General features: G+C 42.7%; 1 protein-coding gene across 2 annotated transcripts; it reads right to left on the bottom strand.

Annotated features, from left to right (window-relative positions):
- Positions 1-7684: 7684 nt before the first annotated feature.
- Positions 7685-14668, bottom strand: LLPH (LLP homolog, long-term synaptic facilitation factor). Of its 2 annotated transcripts, XM_041757312.1 has the most exons (4): positions 14527-14663; positions 13786-13926; positions 11782-11999; positions 7685-8051 (listed from the first exon to the last, which is right to left on the bottom strand). In XM_041757312.1, the coding sequence occupies exons 3-4, from the start codon at positions 11984-11986 to the stop codon at positions 7873-7875; spliced, it is 384 nt and encodes a 127-aa protein (XP_041613246.1). In that variant the 5' UTR covers positions 11987-11999; positions 13786-13926; positions 14527-14663; the 3' UTR covers positions 7685-7872. The 2 variants fall into 2 exon arrangements, with proteins under 2 accessions (XP_041613246.1, XP_041613247.1); XM_041757313.1 differs by lacking the exon at positions 13786-13926 and having other exon boundaries at positions 14527-14668.
- Between the last annotated feature and the right edge of the window lie 4520 nt (positions 14669-19188).

Genomic DNA, 19188 nt, shown 5'->3' with positions numbered 1-19188 from the left:
GGAAACACATCTCAACACAAACACAGCACAAACAGTAACCCGTTGATGTTACCCACCTTGTTTGATAGTCAGGAGGAGCTTTTTTTTCCCCCTTTGGATACATTGCCTTCAAGTAAGAAATTTAAGGAAACACGCAAATATAAAAGGTGATTTAGTTTCATTAAGTAGGGATGGGAGATCTAAAAACCAATCCAAATTACTTGAATTTCCAGATAAAGTACAAAAACCTTCTGTGCTGTTTCTCTCCATCTCTTCAGGCTCTCCTCAGGCTCAAACCACCATCCCTGCTTGGTTCTTTCCTTTCATCCCCGTCTTCTTCTTCCTTATGTTTTTCTTCCTCTTTCGTTTCACCCTCCTCTCCTAACCTTAACTGTTGAGTTGTGAACTGTTGTTCACTTAACACAAAAATATTTTTTTAAATATTTTTAAAATTTATTTATGATAGTCACACACACAGAGAGAGAGAGAGAGAGAGAGAGAGAGAGAGAGAGGCAGAGACACAGGCAGAGGGAGAAGCAGGCTCCATGCACTGGGAGCCCGACGTGGGATTCGATCCCAGGTCTCCAGGATCACGTCCTGGGCCAAAGGCAGGCGCCAAACCACTGCGCCACCCAGGGATCCCCAACACAAAAATATTTGAAAGCAGGACTCCGTTAACTTCTCGAAAGGCTAGATGGTAAATATTTTAGGCTTTGCAGGCCAGAAGAGGGTCTCATGACTATTCAGCTCTGCCTCTGTAGCACGAAAGCCATCATAGACAATATATGAATCAGAGTAGCTATGTTCCAATAAAACTTTATTTATAAAAACAAATGGGCAGCTCATTTGCTTGCCCGCCTTGTAAAGCATATTTTCTATTCATGCCTCCAGTTAAGGTTAGGAGAGGAGGGTGAAACGAAAGAGGAAGAAAAACATAAGGAAGAAGAAGATGGGGATGAAAGGAAAGAACCAAGCAGGGATGGTGGTTTGAGCCTGAGGACAGTGATTAGAGCCTGAGGAGGGATTGAATAATACCCACACAAAAAAGGACAGTGTAGAAATAGGAAAGAAAAAAGAAAAAAAGAGAGAGAGAGAGAGCAAACAGAGGAAAAGAGAAAGACCAAGAGATGGAGAGAAACAGCACAAAAGCCGGAAATCTATTTCTCCTATTGTCACTGGGCCACAGAGGAAAATACCAGGAGTCATTTATAAACAAAAATCACTTATAATGAAACTTAGAATTTTGTTCCCTAAGAGGTAAATAAACAGACTCACAGCTTTAAACTTTTATTAAATGAAACCATTTTTTAAAAAAAGTCATTTGCAAAAAAAAAACAGACTGAAGGAAAAGGTTAAAAGCAAGGATATGCAAAGAAAAGGGAGGAGCCAACGGGGGGCTGTGCAGGGGCAGGTGGTAGCAGCCAGCGGGAAAGAAGAAAAGGCCCATTTTCCCTGAACTTAGTCTCTATTTTCTGGAAGTCAAAGTGCCAGGTTAGGTCTAAAGCTCTGGTCTTGCTGGAGACTTCTATCTTAAAAAATCTGCCGGCACAGGCCCTGTCATGACATGGTGGCCGTATCTGCTCCCCAGGCCTCCAACCCATCCCAAGCCCAGTGGTCTCAGCCTACCAACCACTTGTCCTTCTGGGAATTTCTTAGTGTCAAATTCCTCCCTGGCACGCCGTGAACTCAGTGTGTACACTGGTCTTTAATGACAAGGGTGGAAAATTAACCATGGGTCAACTTCCTCATCCATTGGTCACACCTTAGCATTTCCTTCCAATTAAGAATTATACCTAAAGGACACCCAGACCTCGGGGTCCTCTGGCATCTTAAGTTCCAATGACTAAAGTGTGTTCTTCAGATCAGACCTTCTAAGCCTCATAACCTGAGATGTGAGCGTGAGAAAAGAGAATAAAGCCCTCATACCTTAGGTACTGGGCAGAGTTACATTTAAACCATCTCGAGTAAGGGGTGGGGAGGGCTCCCACTCTCAGCCCCCTTCCATTCCTTTCCCTAGCATGCTCTCTCTCCTCCAGAGACAACTCAACAGCTTCTTTGCAATCCATACTTGGCTTTAAATAACACTCACATTCAGGAAGTTCTTCTTTCCATTTAACCCAAATCCCTTCTGCTACAGTTAAAACCCGTTTCGTCAGTGGAGATTTGGAACAGCTGGTTCCCATTCTCTTTATGGCAACTCTTCGTAAAGATTCATAGGCTCCACGCAGAACCTCCATACCAACTTGACCTAAGGCATGTAGCTTCCCTCTCTCTAGCATTCTGCAAGAATATGTTCCCATACAGTCACCGATAACCCGTTGCTTAGGGTGTGGAGAGCCGACTCCCTGAGCAAATTTCTAGGGCTAAGGAAACACAATAGCGCCTATCCAAGTACCCAGGGGATTACCTGAATTATTAAACACCTCTGCTTTGATGAAGACACCGTCAGTTGGAAGTTTGGGGCAGAACAAAGACAAAAACTAGGGCAGAAATGTTTATGTCTGAGCAGGGAAGCACGCGGGAATGACCAATCTCTGGCCAACTGCCTATAGCTCCGCTCAAGAATATCGCCTCTTTGTGTGAGGTGTGGGCATTTTAGGATTTTGACAAATAGCACCCCATGTTGGTCTCTCACTCAGATGTGTAGCTGCCCCGCCATGCCGCCACCACGTATCTCAAACTCTTTCTTCTCCACAGCATTAAGAACCAAAGCAAACAAACAAACAAAAACTTGGAGCAATACAGAAGATCTCCAGTTGACTCTTAGGAGCAAACCACATGTGTTCTTGAACATCTGTGCTTTTCCCAAGCTATTTTTTTCCCCCATTATTGTCAAGAGAAAAGAAGTTTAGTGGAATGTTTCTCCACAGAGGCACAAGTCTATAATACTCCCCGTTGATTACATATAAAAGACACAAAATATTAGTTTATTAAAAGCAGCTTCAACCATTGCTGTACAAAGCAGTTCTCCGATGGAACAGATTTATGAAGTAACAGCTGAAAGGTATGCAGATCACAAGATACATGACAAATGTACTTTATTACACGGATCAGAAATACCATATGTACTAGCAGTTACTGTACAGTGATACACAACACCCAACTAAGACTATTTAAAGGTTTCACTCATATTGAAAACTATAGAGACACAATGTGAGAGTGAGAAAGTGTTTCATAAGATAGCACAATGCCAGGGCAAGTCATCGCTCGGGGAAACTGAATACATTCTGCATATTATAAACAATGTATTGTAAAACTATGCCATTCTTGAAATTAAAATGCAAAGAACTTTACCCCATTCATGGTTTAAAGCAAATGTTTATAAAGTTCTTCCGTACTTTAAAGTGGAACGCAGAGGAATAAATACCAGACTTAACAACATTAACAAATTTAAGATTTCAGATTTTGTTATTTCCACCAAAGAAGAGGCGTAAGTCTGTAATCGCGTAGCACCAGAAGAGTACAAAAAGAGTGAAATAAGCACAACACATTTCAGACACAACTTCCTGCAAGGCATTGCTTACCTAAAAAGGACTTTAGCAGCTTTCAACTCAATTTCCAGGTACAGTGTTTGAATCTGTTCTGCTCTGTTCCAACCACGTGGCTGGTCACCATTGGTCGGGATGGTTACCTCAAAGGCTACTCGGGGCTCCGTGTTCCATTTCGGTGAGAAGGTTCTTCCTTAGATTGAGCCAAGGTACGGCTCTCTGAAGCGTCCCATCGGGGGCACTCGTTCTGCAGTCGAGGGTGGCCTGGCTCCAGCTTCAAAGGTGCGCTAGCTTTGAGCAACCACCCTCACCTCTTCAGAGCTCCTTCCTCATCTGAAATTTGGGAGAAGAGTATTGATCCCACAGCATCAAGGATTAAATAATATGAATGAAGCATTTAACATGACATTCCCTCAATGTTGGCTGTTAACATTACCATCACTTTGCCAAATCAGTCTTACTTGACATCACGTTTTTCTCCCGTTCTAAATAAAGTAGGTGACAACATGGGACACCCAGGTGGCTCAGCGTTTGAGCGTCTGCCTTCGGCCCAGGGCCTGATCCTGGAGTCCGGGGATCTAGTCTAACGTCAGGCTCCCTGCATGGAGCCTGCTTCTCCCTCTGCCTGTGTCTCTGCCTCTCTGTCTCATGAATAAATTAATAAGAGCTTTAAAAAAATAAAGCAGGTGACAATACTTGGCATTGAACCACAAAATTTAGGGTTCTTTTTAATAAATAGACACAAAATCTGGCCCTGGTTCTCCTGCTAGCTCACAGGGCCCTGGAACAGCAGAGTGGCCTTTGACCTGGCATGAGCGCTTAGCAGCGCTCCACATACACCCCTCCCCACCAACATTTCCTTGTAAGATTAGTATGTGTCTGCTGCAATGGCCTTCCAGGGAAAAGGGTTTCTATCTTGTGGCCAGCACGAATTTCCATCGCTCTGCCATGTGGTATCTAGACGCCTGTCACTTAGCTAGTAAGCTTAGCCAACAGCCCAACATTGGCTTCTCAATTGCAGTATTTATACATTTGAGAATTCCTTGATATCTCTTTGGATTCCTCCCATTTATTTTGTGGCCAGCACTTCACTGATCTAACCTATACATCCCTAACCCTCATGGTCACAAACCACCCGTTTCAGATATATAAACCAAGAAATGGTTTATATAGAGCCAGTTATTCATTCTCCAACTCCCGGAAATCATACCCCAGACATATAAATCTACACGTTCAAAACACCCAAATTTCCTAAGAAGCAAATATATTCTGCTGCGTATTTATTCTAGGTAGCACATGAACTAGTGGAGGAAAAAAGAGTATCTACATCAGTGTGACACCAGGAAAAAAAAAAAAAAAAGATGTGCTCAAAACCACTAACTTGACTCTGCCTTAGAGTTTCAGTTGCAGTTCCCATGACTTCTCTGGTTGGGAGCTCTGGCACCATGGACTGTGGGCCACACCTTTAGAACTAGGTCGGCCCATTCTACGGGAGAACCACCTACGGAGCTCCATGTCTGCGTTAGGCTGAAATTTGAGAAAAGGTCCATAAATCCTGAGCCTGCACAATGGATTGAACCAAAAATAGGTATTGTTGGAAGGAGTAAATGAGTTATACTTTGGAGAGTTTAGGATTAAATAATATAGACCAAGGCCTATTTAATAACAAATAAATGAAAATGATCTTGATTGTCCTTATTTTAAAATTTAATTTCTTAAAAAACAAAAATAGAATGTCATATTCAATTCCTACTGTTTTTAGCCCACTCTTAATCCCAAAAATGATCTGGTGCTTAGCGTGAGCTCCATCTGGTGGTTTTACGATTCTCTGGGAAACATGAGTTAAGTAAATGACAAATTTCAAAAAGATAAGCGAATCACTTAAAAGATTAAAAGGCTATGCTACACTAAATGTATGACCTTAAAGAATAAAGCAACAAAGAAGTGACTGTACCCCTGCATTCATTTTGGAATGTCAGTCTAAATTCCCTGCCAAACTTTGGAGGTGGGAAGATCTTGCTGGCTGTATAGTTCAGGAGGCCTCAGAGACCTGTTACACCAGTGCAAGGCAATTTCTCTTTAATAGCCATCTTTTTTGGGATCCCTGGGTAGCTCAGCAGTTGAGCATCTGCCTTCAGCCCAGGGTGTGATCCTGGAGTCCCGGGATCGAGTCCCATGTTGGGTTTCCTGCATGGAGCCTGCTTCTCCCTCTGCCTGTGTCTCTGCCTCTCTCTCTGTCTCTCATGAATAAATAAAATCTTAAAAAAAAAAAAAAAGCCATCTTTTTGAGAGGCCATCGGACATTTGAGAGCATGTTTCCCAAGTAAGCATTTCAACAGTGTTTTGTTAAGCAAAATCCTGAATAGACCAGTATCATAACTGGATATACGTTACATGAGCATCCTAACATGGAGGCCTTGGATGAAAGCTCAAAGCTCATCATTGGTGTCAAATTAGAAGTTATCAGCCACAGAGAACATGACCATATCCCTGGCACTGGCCTCTGATCTCAAAGAAAATCCAGCTACCAAATACCAGCCAGTGCTGCTACATTTTAGGTAAGCACCAACTATGCAACATCACTAATGCAGTCAATTCCTATGATGGAGTAAAAAGTAAGTAACCTAGTACATTTAGGCTGATATGGTCACTGGCTTCATGTTAGCAACTTTGTTTCACGGATACACATTTATGTATTTGCTTTTTCCTCACAAACTATCTGTAGTTCATAACTAGACCAGAAAGCAAAAAAAGGCCATGGATAACATTTATTTTCCAACTATTTTCTGTCAGGTTCTTTTGAGAAAACAATTTTAAGTATTTAAAAATTATCCACCAGGCTTTTGGTGAACTAATCACTGAGTAAACTGACAAGTCTATTACATAATTTTAATATTTTATTGGTATGAAATTTTACAGAATCACATCTCCTTAAAGACTTAGAGGTCATGTCCTCCTACTTCTCTCTGTATGGTGTCACAGCCTAGCACTGTGCCTGCCATAAATCTGTGACTTGATGACTAAGTGACCTTATTCAAATAGATTTTCACTTTTAACTTGATTTTCCTCTGAAGCTAACAGCCTCTTGTGAGTAGATGCCCGTAAGGTCAAAACCTCCTCAGTCTCCTTCCTTAGGTCCTGTGCACTAAAAGTTCCTAGCACACGATAGGGACCCGATGTAGACCAGTGAACATATAAGGATAGTTAACAGACGAACATGTAACAGAACAGAACTAGAGATTGCAGAGGGAATTGCAGAGGGAATACAAAGTTTAAATTGCTTAACAAAAATAAATGTAGGGGAGCTCAGTTGGCTTAGCATCAATCTGCCTTGGGCTCACATCATGATCTTGGGGTCCTGGGATAGAGCCCTGTGTTGGGCTCCCTGCTCAGTGGGGAGCCTGCTTCTTCTCCCTTTCCTGCCCAATTGTGCTTTGTCACTATCTTTCAAATAAATAAAGTATTTTAAATAAATAAATTTAAGTAAAAGTGAAATTAGTGAACTGTAGCAAGATGGACTTAACGAAAAGCATTGCATCTTACCAGCAGTTCCAACAGTATATTCTGTTCTTCAGAACACTAGTTTGAAAGAGTCAAAGTTGAATAGGTTTTTTAACTGTTAGATCTCTAGAACACTATGCTGAGCTAATACTTTTTGTGGATCTTCAAGCATGCACCATTTCCCAAATTGATGTATGAAATGTATTTCTCACCCTGCATTCAGAAAAACGGATTCTGAGAAACATACTCTGGGGAATACTGTGTTATGTTAGGCTACATCAGATAAAAACTAAAGAACACTGAACTAGTTCCCAGGATGTTCTAACTCCTAAAAAGATGGAGCATACTAATTTGTAGACGTTAATATTCTACCAAAAACCTTAAGATTTTTTTTTTAACAATTTAATTGAGGAAGGTGGTCTTCTCTACTACTAGAAAGCCTTAAGGATAGATAAAAGAAAAAGCTCTTCAAGATCTAGACAAAATATCTTTTATTCTCAATTAAACAAAATCAAAACTCCAAACAAGTAGTGTTTAAAAGATCCACTGACTTTATACTTTAAATTGTGTAAAAGTTTTCTCTAAACCAGAATTACCTCAAACATGTCAAGAAATCTTGACTAAGACCAGTTACAACCACAATAGCACTTGATAGAATAGTGATGTCTGAGAATCCCTGCACAATGGACAGCATCCAGTTAAAATATCAGTGTAGCTTTCATTCACCAAAAAAATATTTTATTCAAGCTCCCAAAACAAATTTGAGGAGTTAAGTTGGGTTTGAATTGAAGAGCAAGGCCAAGTTAAATACGGAAACCAAGTTTTCATTTGGTGAAGTTGAAATCCGTGTATACATTCTAATCAAAGACCAATCCCGCGTAGGATTTTTCAGGTGTTTAAGAGTCTACCAAGCCAAACCCTTTGCTGCCTTTGCTGCTTTGGCTTTGCTTTTCCCCTTCCCTTTTTCTCGCTTTGCCTTTAGCCTTTTCCTTTGCCTCTGGTTCATCCATATGGGGTACTGTCCATGCTGGTCTAGAAGGCTCTTTTTGTTTCTCTTAATTTCAGTCTCCATTTTCATGTCATCTGAATAAAAGATGGAAAACTATTAATGTTCATGAATGAAGAAACAATCTTGTGAAAAAGCGTGTTAATGCAATGAGAACATCAGAACTGAAAGTCGTCTGAAACTACAAAAGGAACAAATCCTTTTCCTGTAGAATGTTCTTTGACTAACACTGAAAACTCACAGCACATTCAATGGACACGCTCCCAGGTATTCCTAAACCATGAAAGATATAAGAAGTTTTGTGAGGAACTAGAGATGTCATCTATTTGGTCACTAAGAAACTTTATTTTTATTCATTTATTCCTGAGAGACACATAGAGAGAGGCAGAGACACAGGCAGAGGGAGAAGCAGGCTCCACACAGGGAGCCTGATGTGGGACTCATCCCAGGACCCCAGGATCACGCCCTGGGCCAAAGGCAGATGCTCAACCACTGAGCCACCTGGGTGTCCCACTTAGAAACTTTCTGAAGAATGTCACGAGTGTCCATCTTTGGAATAATAAAAGTTAAACAGAAAACATCTAGGATATACGGGTTCGAGCTACTGCATGAAGAATGAGTGTATAGCTGTGAGCACATGTGAGTTATAAGAACATTTCTCAGATTAAGTGTTTTCTTAAGCTAAATAAGACAGGTGAGCCTATTAAGTGCAACCACACTTTTAATGGATAGGCCGTAGAAGCAAATCAACTATTAGGAACGGCTGGCCACGTCTAATGAAGTGCAGTAGTAAGCAACAAGCTTGTGATAGCAGAGATGGGCAGATGACAATGAAAAACCTGGTCAGAGGGATCCCTGGGTGGCGCAGCGGTTTAGCGCCTGCCTTTGGCCCAGGGCGCGATCCTGGAGACCCGGGATCGAATCCCACGTCGGGCTCCCGGTGCATGGAGCCTGCTTCTCCCTCTGCCTGTGTCTCTGCCTCTCTCTCTCTCTCTCTCACTGTGTGCCTATCATAAATAAATAAAATAAAAAAAAAAAAAAAAAAAGAGACCATATGGGCTACAAACCCTAAAATACTATCTGGTCCTTTAAAGTTAAAAAAAAAAAAAAAAAAAAAGAAAGAAAAACCTGGACAGAGGTGCTGGGCTGGCTCAGTGGGAGAAGCATGTGACTCTTGATCTCAGGATCCTGAGTTCAAGCCCCATGCTGGGGGTAGAGATTACTTAAATCAAAACTAAAAAAAAAGAAAAAGAAAAGAAAACCTGGATATAGGGGCTCCTGGCTGGTTCAGGTGGTAGATCATGGGATTCTTCACCTCGGGGTCGTGGGTTTGAACCCCACGTTGGGGGTGTAGTTTACTTAAAAACAGAAATATATTAAAAAGAAAGAAAAACCCGGATATACACTGAGCTGCCACTCTTTATCCAGGTAACACTGGATTATCCATATAACAAAGATCCATCTCCACTAAATAGAAGACCTGGAAGGAAGCTCGGTCAACCGGGCTATGAAGGATATGCCCAGAATGTCTCTCCCAGGTAACTCACAAGGGTATAAGAAGTCTTCCATGATCTCTACTACCTGACTTGACATTATATTAATTCGTTTATCTGGTTACTTTTGGTCTCCTCTGATATGATGTAAATCCCATCAACATGGAGGCCATTTCTCTGATATTTACCATTGTTTCCTCAGCACGTAGGATAGTGCCTGCTATGTACTAGCCATTGAATAACTAGTTGTTGAATGATTATTTTTATTTTTTTAAATATATTTTATTTTATTTATTTATCCATGAGAGACATAGAGAGAAAGGCAGAGACACAGGCAGAGGGAGAAGCAGGCTCCCTGTGGGGAGCCCAATGTGGGACTCGATCCCAGGACCCTGAGATCACAACCTGAGCCAAAGGCAGACGCTCAACAACTGAGCCACCCAGACATCCCTGAATGATTATTTTAGATACTGTTGTAGGTTCTGGGGATATAGTGGTCCAAGTGTGCTCCTTGCTGTCACGGAGCTTACAATGTTCTGTTGAAGGGAGCATAACAAAGGTGCATAACACCCGCAGCCTGTGTTAAGTGGCTTTTTTTAAAGAAGTATGGAACCAGGTTAAGTAGGACCTGGTAGGTAGGCTCTGATGAGAACACGGAAAGACAATGAGATGTTTTAAGTAAGAGAATAACATAATTTGCCAAATATTCCAAAGACATTGTACCAGTTGGTATGTCAAAAATTAACTGAAAGGGAGCAAGAGCGGAAGAGAGAAATAAAAAGGCTACTACCGGGATCCCTGGGTGGCGCAGCGGTTTGGCGCCTGCCTTTGGCCCAGGGTGCGATCCTGAAGACCCAGGATCGAATCCCACATCGGGCTCCCGGTGCATGGAGCCTGCTTCTCCCTCTGCCTGTGTCTCTGCCTCTCTCTCTCTCTGTGTGACTATCATAAGTAAATAAAAATTTAAAAAAAAAAAAAAAAAAGGCTACTACCTTGGTTTGAGCAAGAGATAATGGTCATTTTAAAGTGAAAACATGAAAACAAAAGTGAAAACATGAAAGGAGGAGGAAAATGGACAGATTCCTGCTGTATTTTGGAGATATTCAAGATGTGCTAATGGCTTAGAAGTGGGAGATAAGAGAGATCAAAGTAACTACTAGGTTTGAAGCTTAAGAAACTGGGTAGTCATGAAAGAAACGAAATAAGGGGAAACATGTAGACATGGGTTTTTTTTGTTGTTTTTTTTGTTTTGTTTTGAGAATGGACACTCCAGAACACATTTATCCTGTTTGAATGACCCAGTGGAGAAGAGAGACCGATAAGCAGGATGCGTGAGTACAGCCCCTGGGAATGGAGAAGGTTCAGAACACAAGGGGAGGAACTGACCTTTGAGGGAATATCAGCAAGAGGGAAAGTGTCTAGGATTGCGAGACTGAGGATCACCACTCTCTTCCTTGCACTGATCACCATACAAATATACTTTTATTTTAAGAGCCTGATTCTTACGCATGCTTATTTCAGTTTGCTGCCAAACTGTTCTATGAGGATGTGAAAACCAATGAGTCTTTTCCTGTGCTGAAGCTAGTAACATACAGGCCTCCAACTTTAGACTGTGATTATGGCAGAGATAGCTAGAATCTTTCAAAATCACATTCAGGAAAACCTTGATTTTTCAGGAAAATAATTTAGTGGCATATAAGGATTCTTTGAATGGGAACTAGATCTTGTGAAGGATACAATGAAGAGAGATCTATCTTGCCTAGTCCCTAACTGAATAGTGTACCTTCCCAATGAGGATACATCTACATTTGTCTACTCCTGTTGTACTATCTATTTCTGAGGCACTCAGGATATTGTATAAGCACCAAAGGCACACTCTGAGTAGCCCAGAATATGCCTATTCACATGAACCGCTTTAAAATAGTTTAGCACAGGGACACCTGGGGGACTCAGTGGTTGAGCGTCTGTTTGCCTTCTACCCCGGGTGTCATCCTGGAGTCCTGGGATTGAGTCCCGCATCGGTCTCCCTGCAGGAAGCCTGCTTTTCCCTCTGCCTGTGTCTCTGCTTCTCTGTGTCCCTCATGAATAAATAAATGAAATCTTTAAAATAAAAAATTAAATAAATAAGTAAATAAATAGTTTAGCACATAATCTCTAGCAGCACTCTAAGCCTTCAAAGAATTATATGGACATGGCAGGAGGTTCATAAGGAAGTATGTGCAGGAAAGAACGGAGGATAGTCAAAAAAGGGAAAAAGAGTCACAAAAGGAAATGAATAGAATTATTATTTTTAAAACGAAGCACATAAACTCACCTTTTTCATCTTGTACTACACACTGAGTTTGCTCTTGACAATGTTTGGGTACCACCACGGTGGCTATCTCTTGAACATCTTTCATTAAAACATCACTATCCATTTTAAGAATACTCTTTAGTCTGCTGAGTTCCTTTGGGGCATTCTTTTTTCTCTTTTCCGCACGCATCTTCCTTTTCCACTTACTCCGTAAGCTTTTAGCCATGTTACCTGGAAAGCTAGCAGAAATACATATACAAAAGCAAAAAATTTACTATTAAAAAAAAAGGGGCAAATCCTTGGACAACCAGGTCAAAAGTTATCTGTACAAAACACAAACCGATGGAAGGGCAAACTGTTCACTCTGTTTATGATTTACGATGGTATAATGAACAAAGTATGTGAGGATCAACATGGCCTATACAGCCAGTAAATAATGAGAGCACAAAATCAAACTCCCTGTGGTCACTGGCAAACTCTAAGTCAAGCCAACTCTGAAAGCTCCTGGGGTTTCCACACAAGATGAAGGAATCTGACTTACCCCCAGATGCAAAGAGCATCATCACCTTACATTCATGCAACAACTTACAAATCACAAAATGGTTCTATTTGTATTTTTTTAGGTAGGCTCCACGGGGGCTCGAGTTCAAGACTCTGAGATCAAGACCTGAGCTAAGATCAAGAGTCTGACTTAGCTGACTGAGCCACCCAGGCTCCCCCAACATGTTTTTAAAAACATATATATATGTATTTTTAATAAATATTTTTAAACTCGATTTCCTCCAAGCCTGTAGGACATCCCACCCATCTTCCTCATTATCCTTCCCTCAGTTCAATCTAGTTACTTTAAACTTGTCTTATTTCCATCCTGCTGTTCCTCACCTGTTAGCTCCAGCCCTAAATCCTCCAAAGGCGGTTAGCCCAAGCTATAAAAAAAATTTTTTTGTGCTGGGGCACCTGGGTGGCTTAGTCAATTAAGCATCTGCCTTCGGCTCAGGTCATGATCCCATCGTCTTGGAATCGAGCCCCCATCGGGCTTCCTCCCTCAGCAGGGAGTCTGCTTCTCCCCCTGCCTGTTTGCCCCTTCTGCTTTTACTTTTTCTCTATTAAATAAGTAACATCTTTAAAAAATATATATATTTTAAAGAGAGACTGAGCGCGCCAGCAGGGGGAGGGGCACAGGGAGAGAGAGAATCTTAACAGGCTCCATACTGAGATCATGACCTGAGCTGAAATCAAGAGTCGGATGCTTAACCAACTAGGCCACCCAGGTGCCCTTAGTGTGAACTTTTAAAAACTTAAGAACTTTCCATTCTTTCGTGGAATTCTTTAATGACATCCCACCTCATAGTCATGATTATGGGTATCTGTGCCCTAGCCCTGCTTTCTTCAACTCGGTCTCACCACATGCTCCAAGCTCCATCTCATCCCCAAGTACCATTTACATCTGAAAAAAGTTCAATCAGTGACAACCTAGGGACAGAGTGGGGATTTGAGAAGAGGGGATTACAGGGATTATAAAGAGTTTGGAGGAAGGCTTTTGGGAGAGATTCACATTATCTTGATTGTGCTGATGGATCTTTGTATACATATGTCAAAAACTACATTACGGGGCAGCCTGGGTGGCTCAGCGGTTTAGCATCTGCCTTCAGCCCAGGGTATGATCCTGGGGTCCCGAGATCGATGTCAGGCTCCCTGCAGGGAGCCTGCTTCTCCCTCTGCCTGTCTCTGTCTCGAGGGTTAGGGTAAAAATTATGTAATCAGAACTTTTGGGGATCCCTGAGTGGCTCAGTGGTTTGGTGCCTGCCTTCGGCCCAGGGGTGATCCTGGAGTCCCAGGATGGAGTCCCACATCCGGCTCCTTGCACGGGGCCTGCTTCTCCCTCTGCCTGTGTCTCTGCCTCTCTCTGTGACTCTCATGAATAAATAAATAAAATCTTTTTTTTTTTTTTTTTTAATAAAATCTTAAAAGTTTCATGGAAGAGGTTGTGGTGGGCAAAGTAAAGTTCATAACGGCATCACTCACTGTGGACAAAACTGGAAGACAAAGCAAAGATGAACTTTCAGCTTTTCTCAGTGTGGCTTTTTATATTATCAGGAATGCTCTTGCCATGGTCAAAGTTTTTTTTTCCTCAGAAAGGCAAATCAAGACTGAACTCTTCCCCCTCTGAGGGATCAAAAACATTTAAAAATAAATAAGTAAATAAATAAAATGCAATACATTACACACAACCGAGCACTTACATAAAACATTAAGGCGCGATTTTGGAAAAAAAAAAGAAAAGAAAAAAAAATTGACGAGTGTACAGCCTGCGCACTTAGGCTCCTGTGCCCGGCGGTGTCCGTCGCGCCTGCTCCTCCCTTCCCTTCTGGGAGAGGGTTTCCCTGGCCCCCGCCCCGCCGCCCCATCACCCTTACCCTCCCGCTCCCTTCTAAGTAGGCGTTACGAGCTGAAGGCGCGGAGCGAGGCGCCCGACGCAGTGCGCATGCGCTGGACCGAGGGACCGGGAGGGAGGCGAGGGACGCCAGCTGACCCCTCAGTGTGCTCCCCCGTCGGCAACGACGCAGCGCTTCGACGGGGCAGGGCCGGGACGGCTGCGGCAAACCACGCCGCGGCCCCGGGCTCGCCTGGGCGAGACGCCCGACACATGAGGGCCCCCACGTCGCACGGAGCCCGAGGGCCACCACCGAGAGCGCAGGAGGCGCCGGTCCCCGCCACGCCCCCACACGGCCCAAGCCCATCGGGCGCGGGCAGCACAGGACTCACCGGGACACTCGGAGGCCGGTCACCGCGCGCACGGCCACGCCGACCGGAAGCCGCCGCACTTCCGCCTTCCGGGCCGCCTCTCTGCGCACGCTCCCGGGAGCCCCGGGCGGCGCAGGGCACGCCGGGAGCCAAGATGCCCCGGGGCGCGCCGAGGGGCGGGGTCTCCCGGAGGCTGGCGCTGACGCACTTCCTCCTTCCGCTGGGCGCGTGCGCCGTGGGGTCCCGGCGGTCTGGACGCCGCCCGCTGCTGCAGGCGGGGGCTCAGAGCTGACCGGCACGTCCCCTTCCGCGGCGGACGCCGGTGCTGGTCGCCCGAACTCCCCAGCGGCGCCGTAAGAGGCACGACCGACCGGCACGCACGCTTCTTTCACATCTGTCCCCGAAAGCAAGCCTTTACCAACCCGGAGACCAAGTCAGGGCCAGGCTGCTTCTGCTGGGCCCGCGCGCACCTGATAGCCACCCAGGGGAGAGCAGACCTGAGGCCGAGCCTGGGCCGTTGTCCCCGGCGGTGGGCACGTGGGCCACAAACACCAGTTCTTAGTATTATTTTACATATGCCCCTGATTGCGTAGGCTTTGTTGTGGTCTTAAAATGTGTTTTCTTTAAATTCGATTAACATACAGTGCATTATGTTTGCGGGGAAGGATTTAGCGATTCATGAGCTGCCTACGACCCCCGGCCGGCAGCGTGGGCCTTGGAGCAGGCAGGTGTCCTGGGGCATCTTCCTAAGTATCTCGGAGCCGGGGTGAGCCGGGATTCCTCATCCGTAGGTACGTGAGAAGGACTCGGCAAGGGGTCGCTTTCCTCATTTTTACAGAATTTCAAACATGCGCCCTACTGTTTGCTAAGCTGCATTTTCCAGAGATTTACAACACACACCAAAACACAGTAAATTTTTTTTTAATGATGCCCAGTAAATTCCTGTCTGGTTGCTGGTAAAGGAAAAGTTCCTTCTGAGATAATTTGTGTGTACTTTTCTTTAAATTTGAGTCCTTGAAGAAACCTTGCGTCATACGGAAATTACTATACTCAAAATACATCGGGGTTTTTTAGCACCCGAAAAAAGAGCTCATAATGTGGTATATAAAAAAGAAGCATGCATGAGAAACCTGCTTTCTTTAAGATTAACCCTTTATAAAGCAAGTGAATGTCCATGTGTTAATTAGCCATATATTAGATCTTAGCTGCTCCTCCCAAAAATGTTCACATTGCATTTTAGAGAAAGCTCACTAATAGTCCTAATGAACTGCATCTCATTTAACATACCAGGCCAAGACTTGAATAGACACTTGGCACCAGAAAAAACTTATTATGAAAATGTCATGGCGTTAAATATATGCCAAAATTCTGCATTACTAAGACTTGAAAACACTGAATCATAAACTGCATTTTGGAAAAAAAAAAAAAAAACTTTTAAACTTATGTTCCTCAGGGAACCCTGGGTGGCTCAGCGGTTGAGCACCTGCCTTCAGCTCCCGGGATCGAGTCCCACGTCGGGCTCCCTGCATGGAGCCTGCTTCTCCCTCTGCCTGTGTTTCTGCCTCTCTCTCTCTCTCTCTCTCATGAATAAAATCTTAAAAAAAAATAAAAAATACTTATGTTCATCAATTTGTATAAAAGGAGTTCTAAAAATAAATGGCCTTAGTGTATTTAAAAATCCTTAATTCATTTCTTCATTCATACATTCGAGTGTGCACTCTGTGATAGGCTCTATGATGACTGAACTACAGGCTCCAGGACACGTTAGCCCCTGATGGAGGGATGAGGCTCAAAAGTCACAGCGAACATTGCTTCAGCTCCCTCACCAAGCTGGAAGAAGCCCCTGGGACTAGAGGCACAGTGGGCAGGACTGAATACCTGCCTGGAAGTGGGCTGGTTCCCCACCTGCAAGGCAAGCTATGCAACAAGCACCAGCCACAACGGCCTCTGCAGTCAGGCCTTGCCCATGCAATTCCCAATCTGAATACTCACTCAGGGCTTTTACCAAGGCTTCTGGGATTCAGATGGTGACCCCATGTTGTCCAGACCCTAGGTGGTAGGGACTTGAAGGCAAAGCTCTACAAGGACGAACAAGAAAAAGAGCCTAAGTTCCCACCTGTTCGAGAAAAGCCCACAGCATCCTGTGTGAAGCCTGCTTCTCCCTCTGCCTGTGTCTTTGCCTCTCTGTCTCTCATGAATAAATGAAATCTTAAAAAAAAAAAAAAAAGCCCACAGCTGGCTGCTGACATCACCAAGCCGCCAAAGTGCATCAAGTGGATCAAAGCCAGGTGTGAGGAGGCCTGCAGAAAAAAAAAATGTAGGCAGGCAGATAGAGCCCACTGAACCTTTCCCAAAATTACATGCCATAAAGTTCCCAGATACTCCTGTTTTCCTCCTACCTCTGACTATACTTTGTACCTTGCATGTGGAGTTGCCACTCTACCCAAGTCCTGATAATTTCACTTTTTAAAATATTTCTCGAGTCTGCATATTTTCACCTTATTATAAAAAAACTGAAGTTGTCTGTATCCAGCAATTCTGCTTCTAGGTATATTCCCCTATGTAGGCAAACTCCTATCTATGAACACTGGGACATACATAGCAGCACTGATTTTGCCAGTAAAAAAGGAACCATATAAAATTCTTCGACAGAACAATGTATGAATAATTATGGTTCACTGATAAAATAGGACAGTCTGCATCAGTGGTTTTCAAACTTCTTGGTCTTGTGATCTCTTCACGCTCTCAGAAATTATATTTGTCATATCAGAAATTAAAACAACTTTTAAAAATTTATTTTAGTCCTTTAAAAAAGATAAATGAATTACCTGTCTGCATTATTTTTTATTAAGAAACTATTTTCCAAACCAAAAAATAATTTACTGAAAAGAATGGCACTGTTTTACATTTTTTAAATCTGGGACGTCTGGGTGGCTCAGTGGTTGAGCATCTGCCTTGGCTTTAGGTCAGGATCCTGGGGTCCTGGGATAAAGTCCCGCATTGGGATTCCCGCAGGGAGCCTGCTTCTCCTCCTGTCTAGGTCTCTGTGTCTCTCATGAATAAATAAATTAAAAAAAAAACAACATCAAATCTGTTCTTGCTTATTTAGTATCTTTTAGTCACAACTCAGCACATTCTGCCTTTGGACTGCTAGTAAGAATTAATAATAGTAGCTGACATTAACCAAGCATGTAGTTTATATGACATATCCATCTCATTAAATCCTATCAAAGTCCAATACGGTAGGTATTATGACTCTCAATATAAAGATGAGGCAAAAGACCTAATTAGGAAGGGATAAGTAACTTGCCAAAAGTCACATAATCGGTTGCACAGCAAGGATTCCCATTTAAATGCTCTTACCTACTGTGCTATGTTAAACCTGAATATAGCATCACTCAATTGAGTATTCATCAATTAATTGATAATGATGGAGTCACATTTATATATAAAACTCACCAGAGGTTAAAGCGATCTTATTTATTTCAAATTAAGAGCAGGGGGAATGATGCTTAGCAAGTGTTATTGGTGGAGTTGTGCCCCCCCCCCCCAAATTCATATGATGAAGTCTGCAGTAGTCAATTTGGGCTGCCATAACAAAATACTAGAGACTGGAAAGTCCAAGATCAAGGTGCTGGCAGATTCAGTGTCTAGTTAAAGGCAATCTTTCCCTGGTTCAAAGATTGTGTCCTTTCACATGCGACAAAGGGTGAGGGATTTCTGTGGGGTTACCTCTTAAAAGCACTAATCCCATTCATGAAAGCTCTGTCCTCATGACCTAAGCATGACCTGGAAGCCCCACCTCCTCATACCATCACATTAGGCATTAAAGTTTCAACATGTGAACTGGGGGGTTGGGGGGGGACGACAAATATTCAGATTATTCAAATATTCAGATTATTACAAGGTCCTAACCCCTAGTACCACAGAATGTGACCGTATTTGGAGACAGAGTACTTAAAGAGGTAATTAAGGTAAAATGAGGGTAGGCTCCAATCCAATATGACTTGTGTCCTTGTAGAGGAAATTTGGACACAGACAAGTACAGAGAGACAACCGTGTAAAACCACAAGGAGATGACCACCTACCAGCCTAGAGAGATATCAAAAGAAACCAATCTATGATCTCAGACTTCTAGCCTCTGGAACTGTAAGGAAGTAAATTTCTATTTAAGCCACCCAGTCTGTAGTACTTTGTTATGACACCCCAGCAAACTAATACAGTGAAGGAATTTATGAAAGTTTGCTTGGACACAGGTACACTGCCAGAATTTTTAAATGGGATCTGTACTTTAAAAAAATAATGTCAAATTTTATGTCAATATATCTGACTTTCAAGAAGACATCTCATTTTTTAAAATTTTATAATGAATTTCATTAACATTTTAATGTAATTTTAATATTACTGCTGAGTAATTCTGTGGAATTTATCTTTTATATTTTTTCCTTTCTAAATTAAGATTAAAATCTCCTGGTGAAAGAAAATTTATAATGGTAAGGACACAAGTACCGTAAAATCAAAATCAAATCTAACATTAAGGAAAGGAGAAATTAGAGCCGAAGGAAATCATAAGGACGTGGATTCAGATAAACTGAGTAGTTAAGGGAAAATTTAGATAAAATCAGTAGACACAGATAAACTGATAGTCTAGTCATGAAATTACTTTTGAATTGCAGATGAACA

This window comes from Vulpes lagopus, chromosome 5 (genome assembly GCF_018345385.1).
Source record: "Vulpes lagopus strain Blue_001 chromosome 5, ASM1834538v1, whole genome shotgun sequence".
Lineage (NCBI taxonomy): Eukaryota > Metazoa > Chordata > Mammalia > Carnivora > Canidae > Vulpes > Vulpes lagopus.
This window is presented reverse-complemented; position numbering and strand designations above follow the sequence as displayed.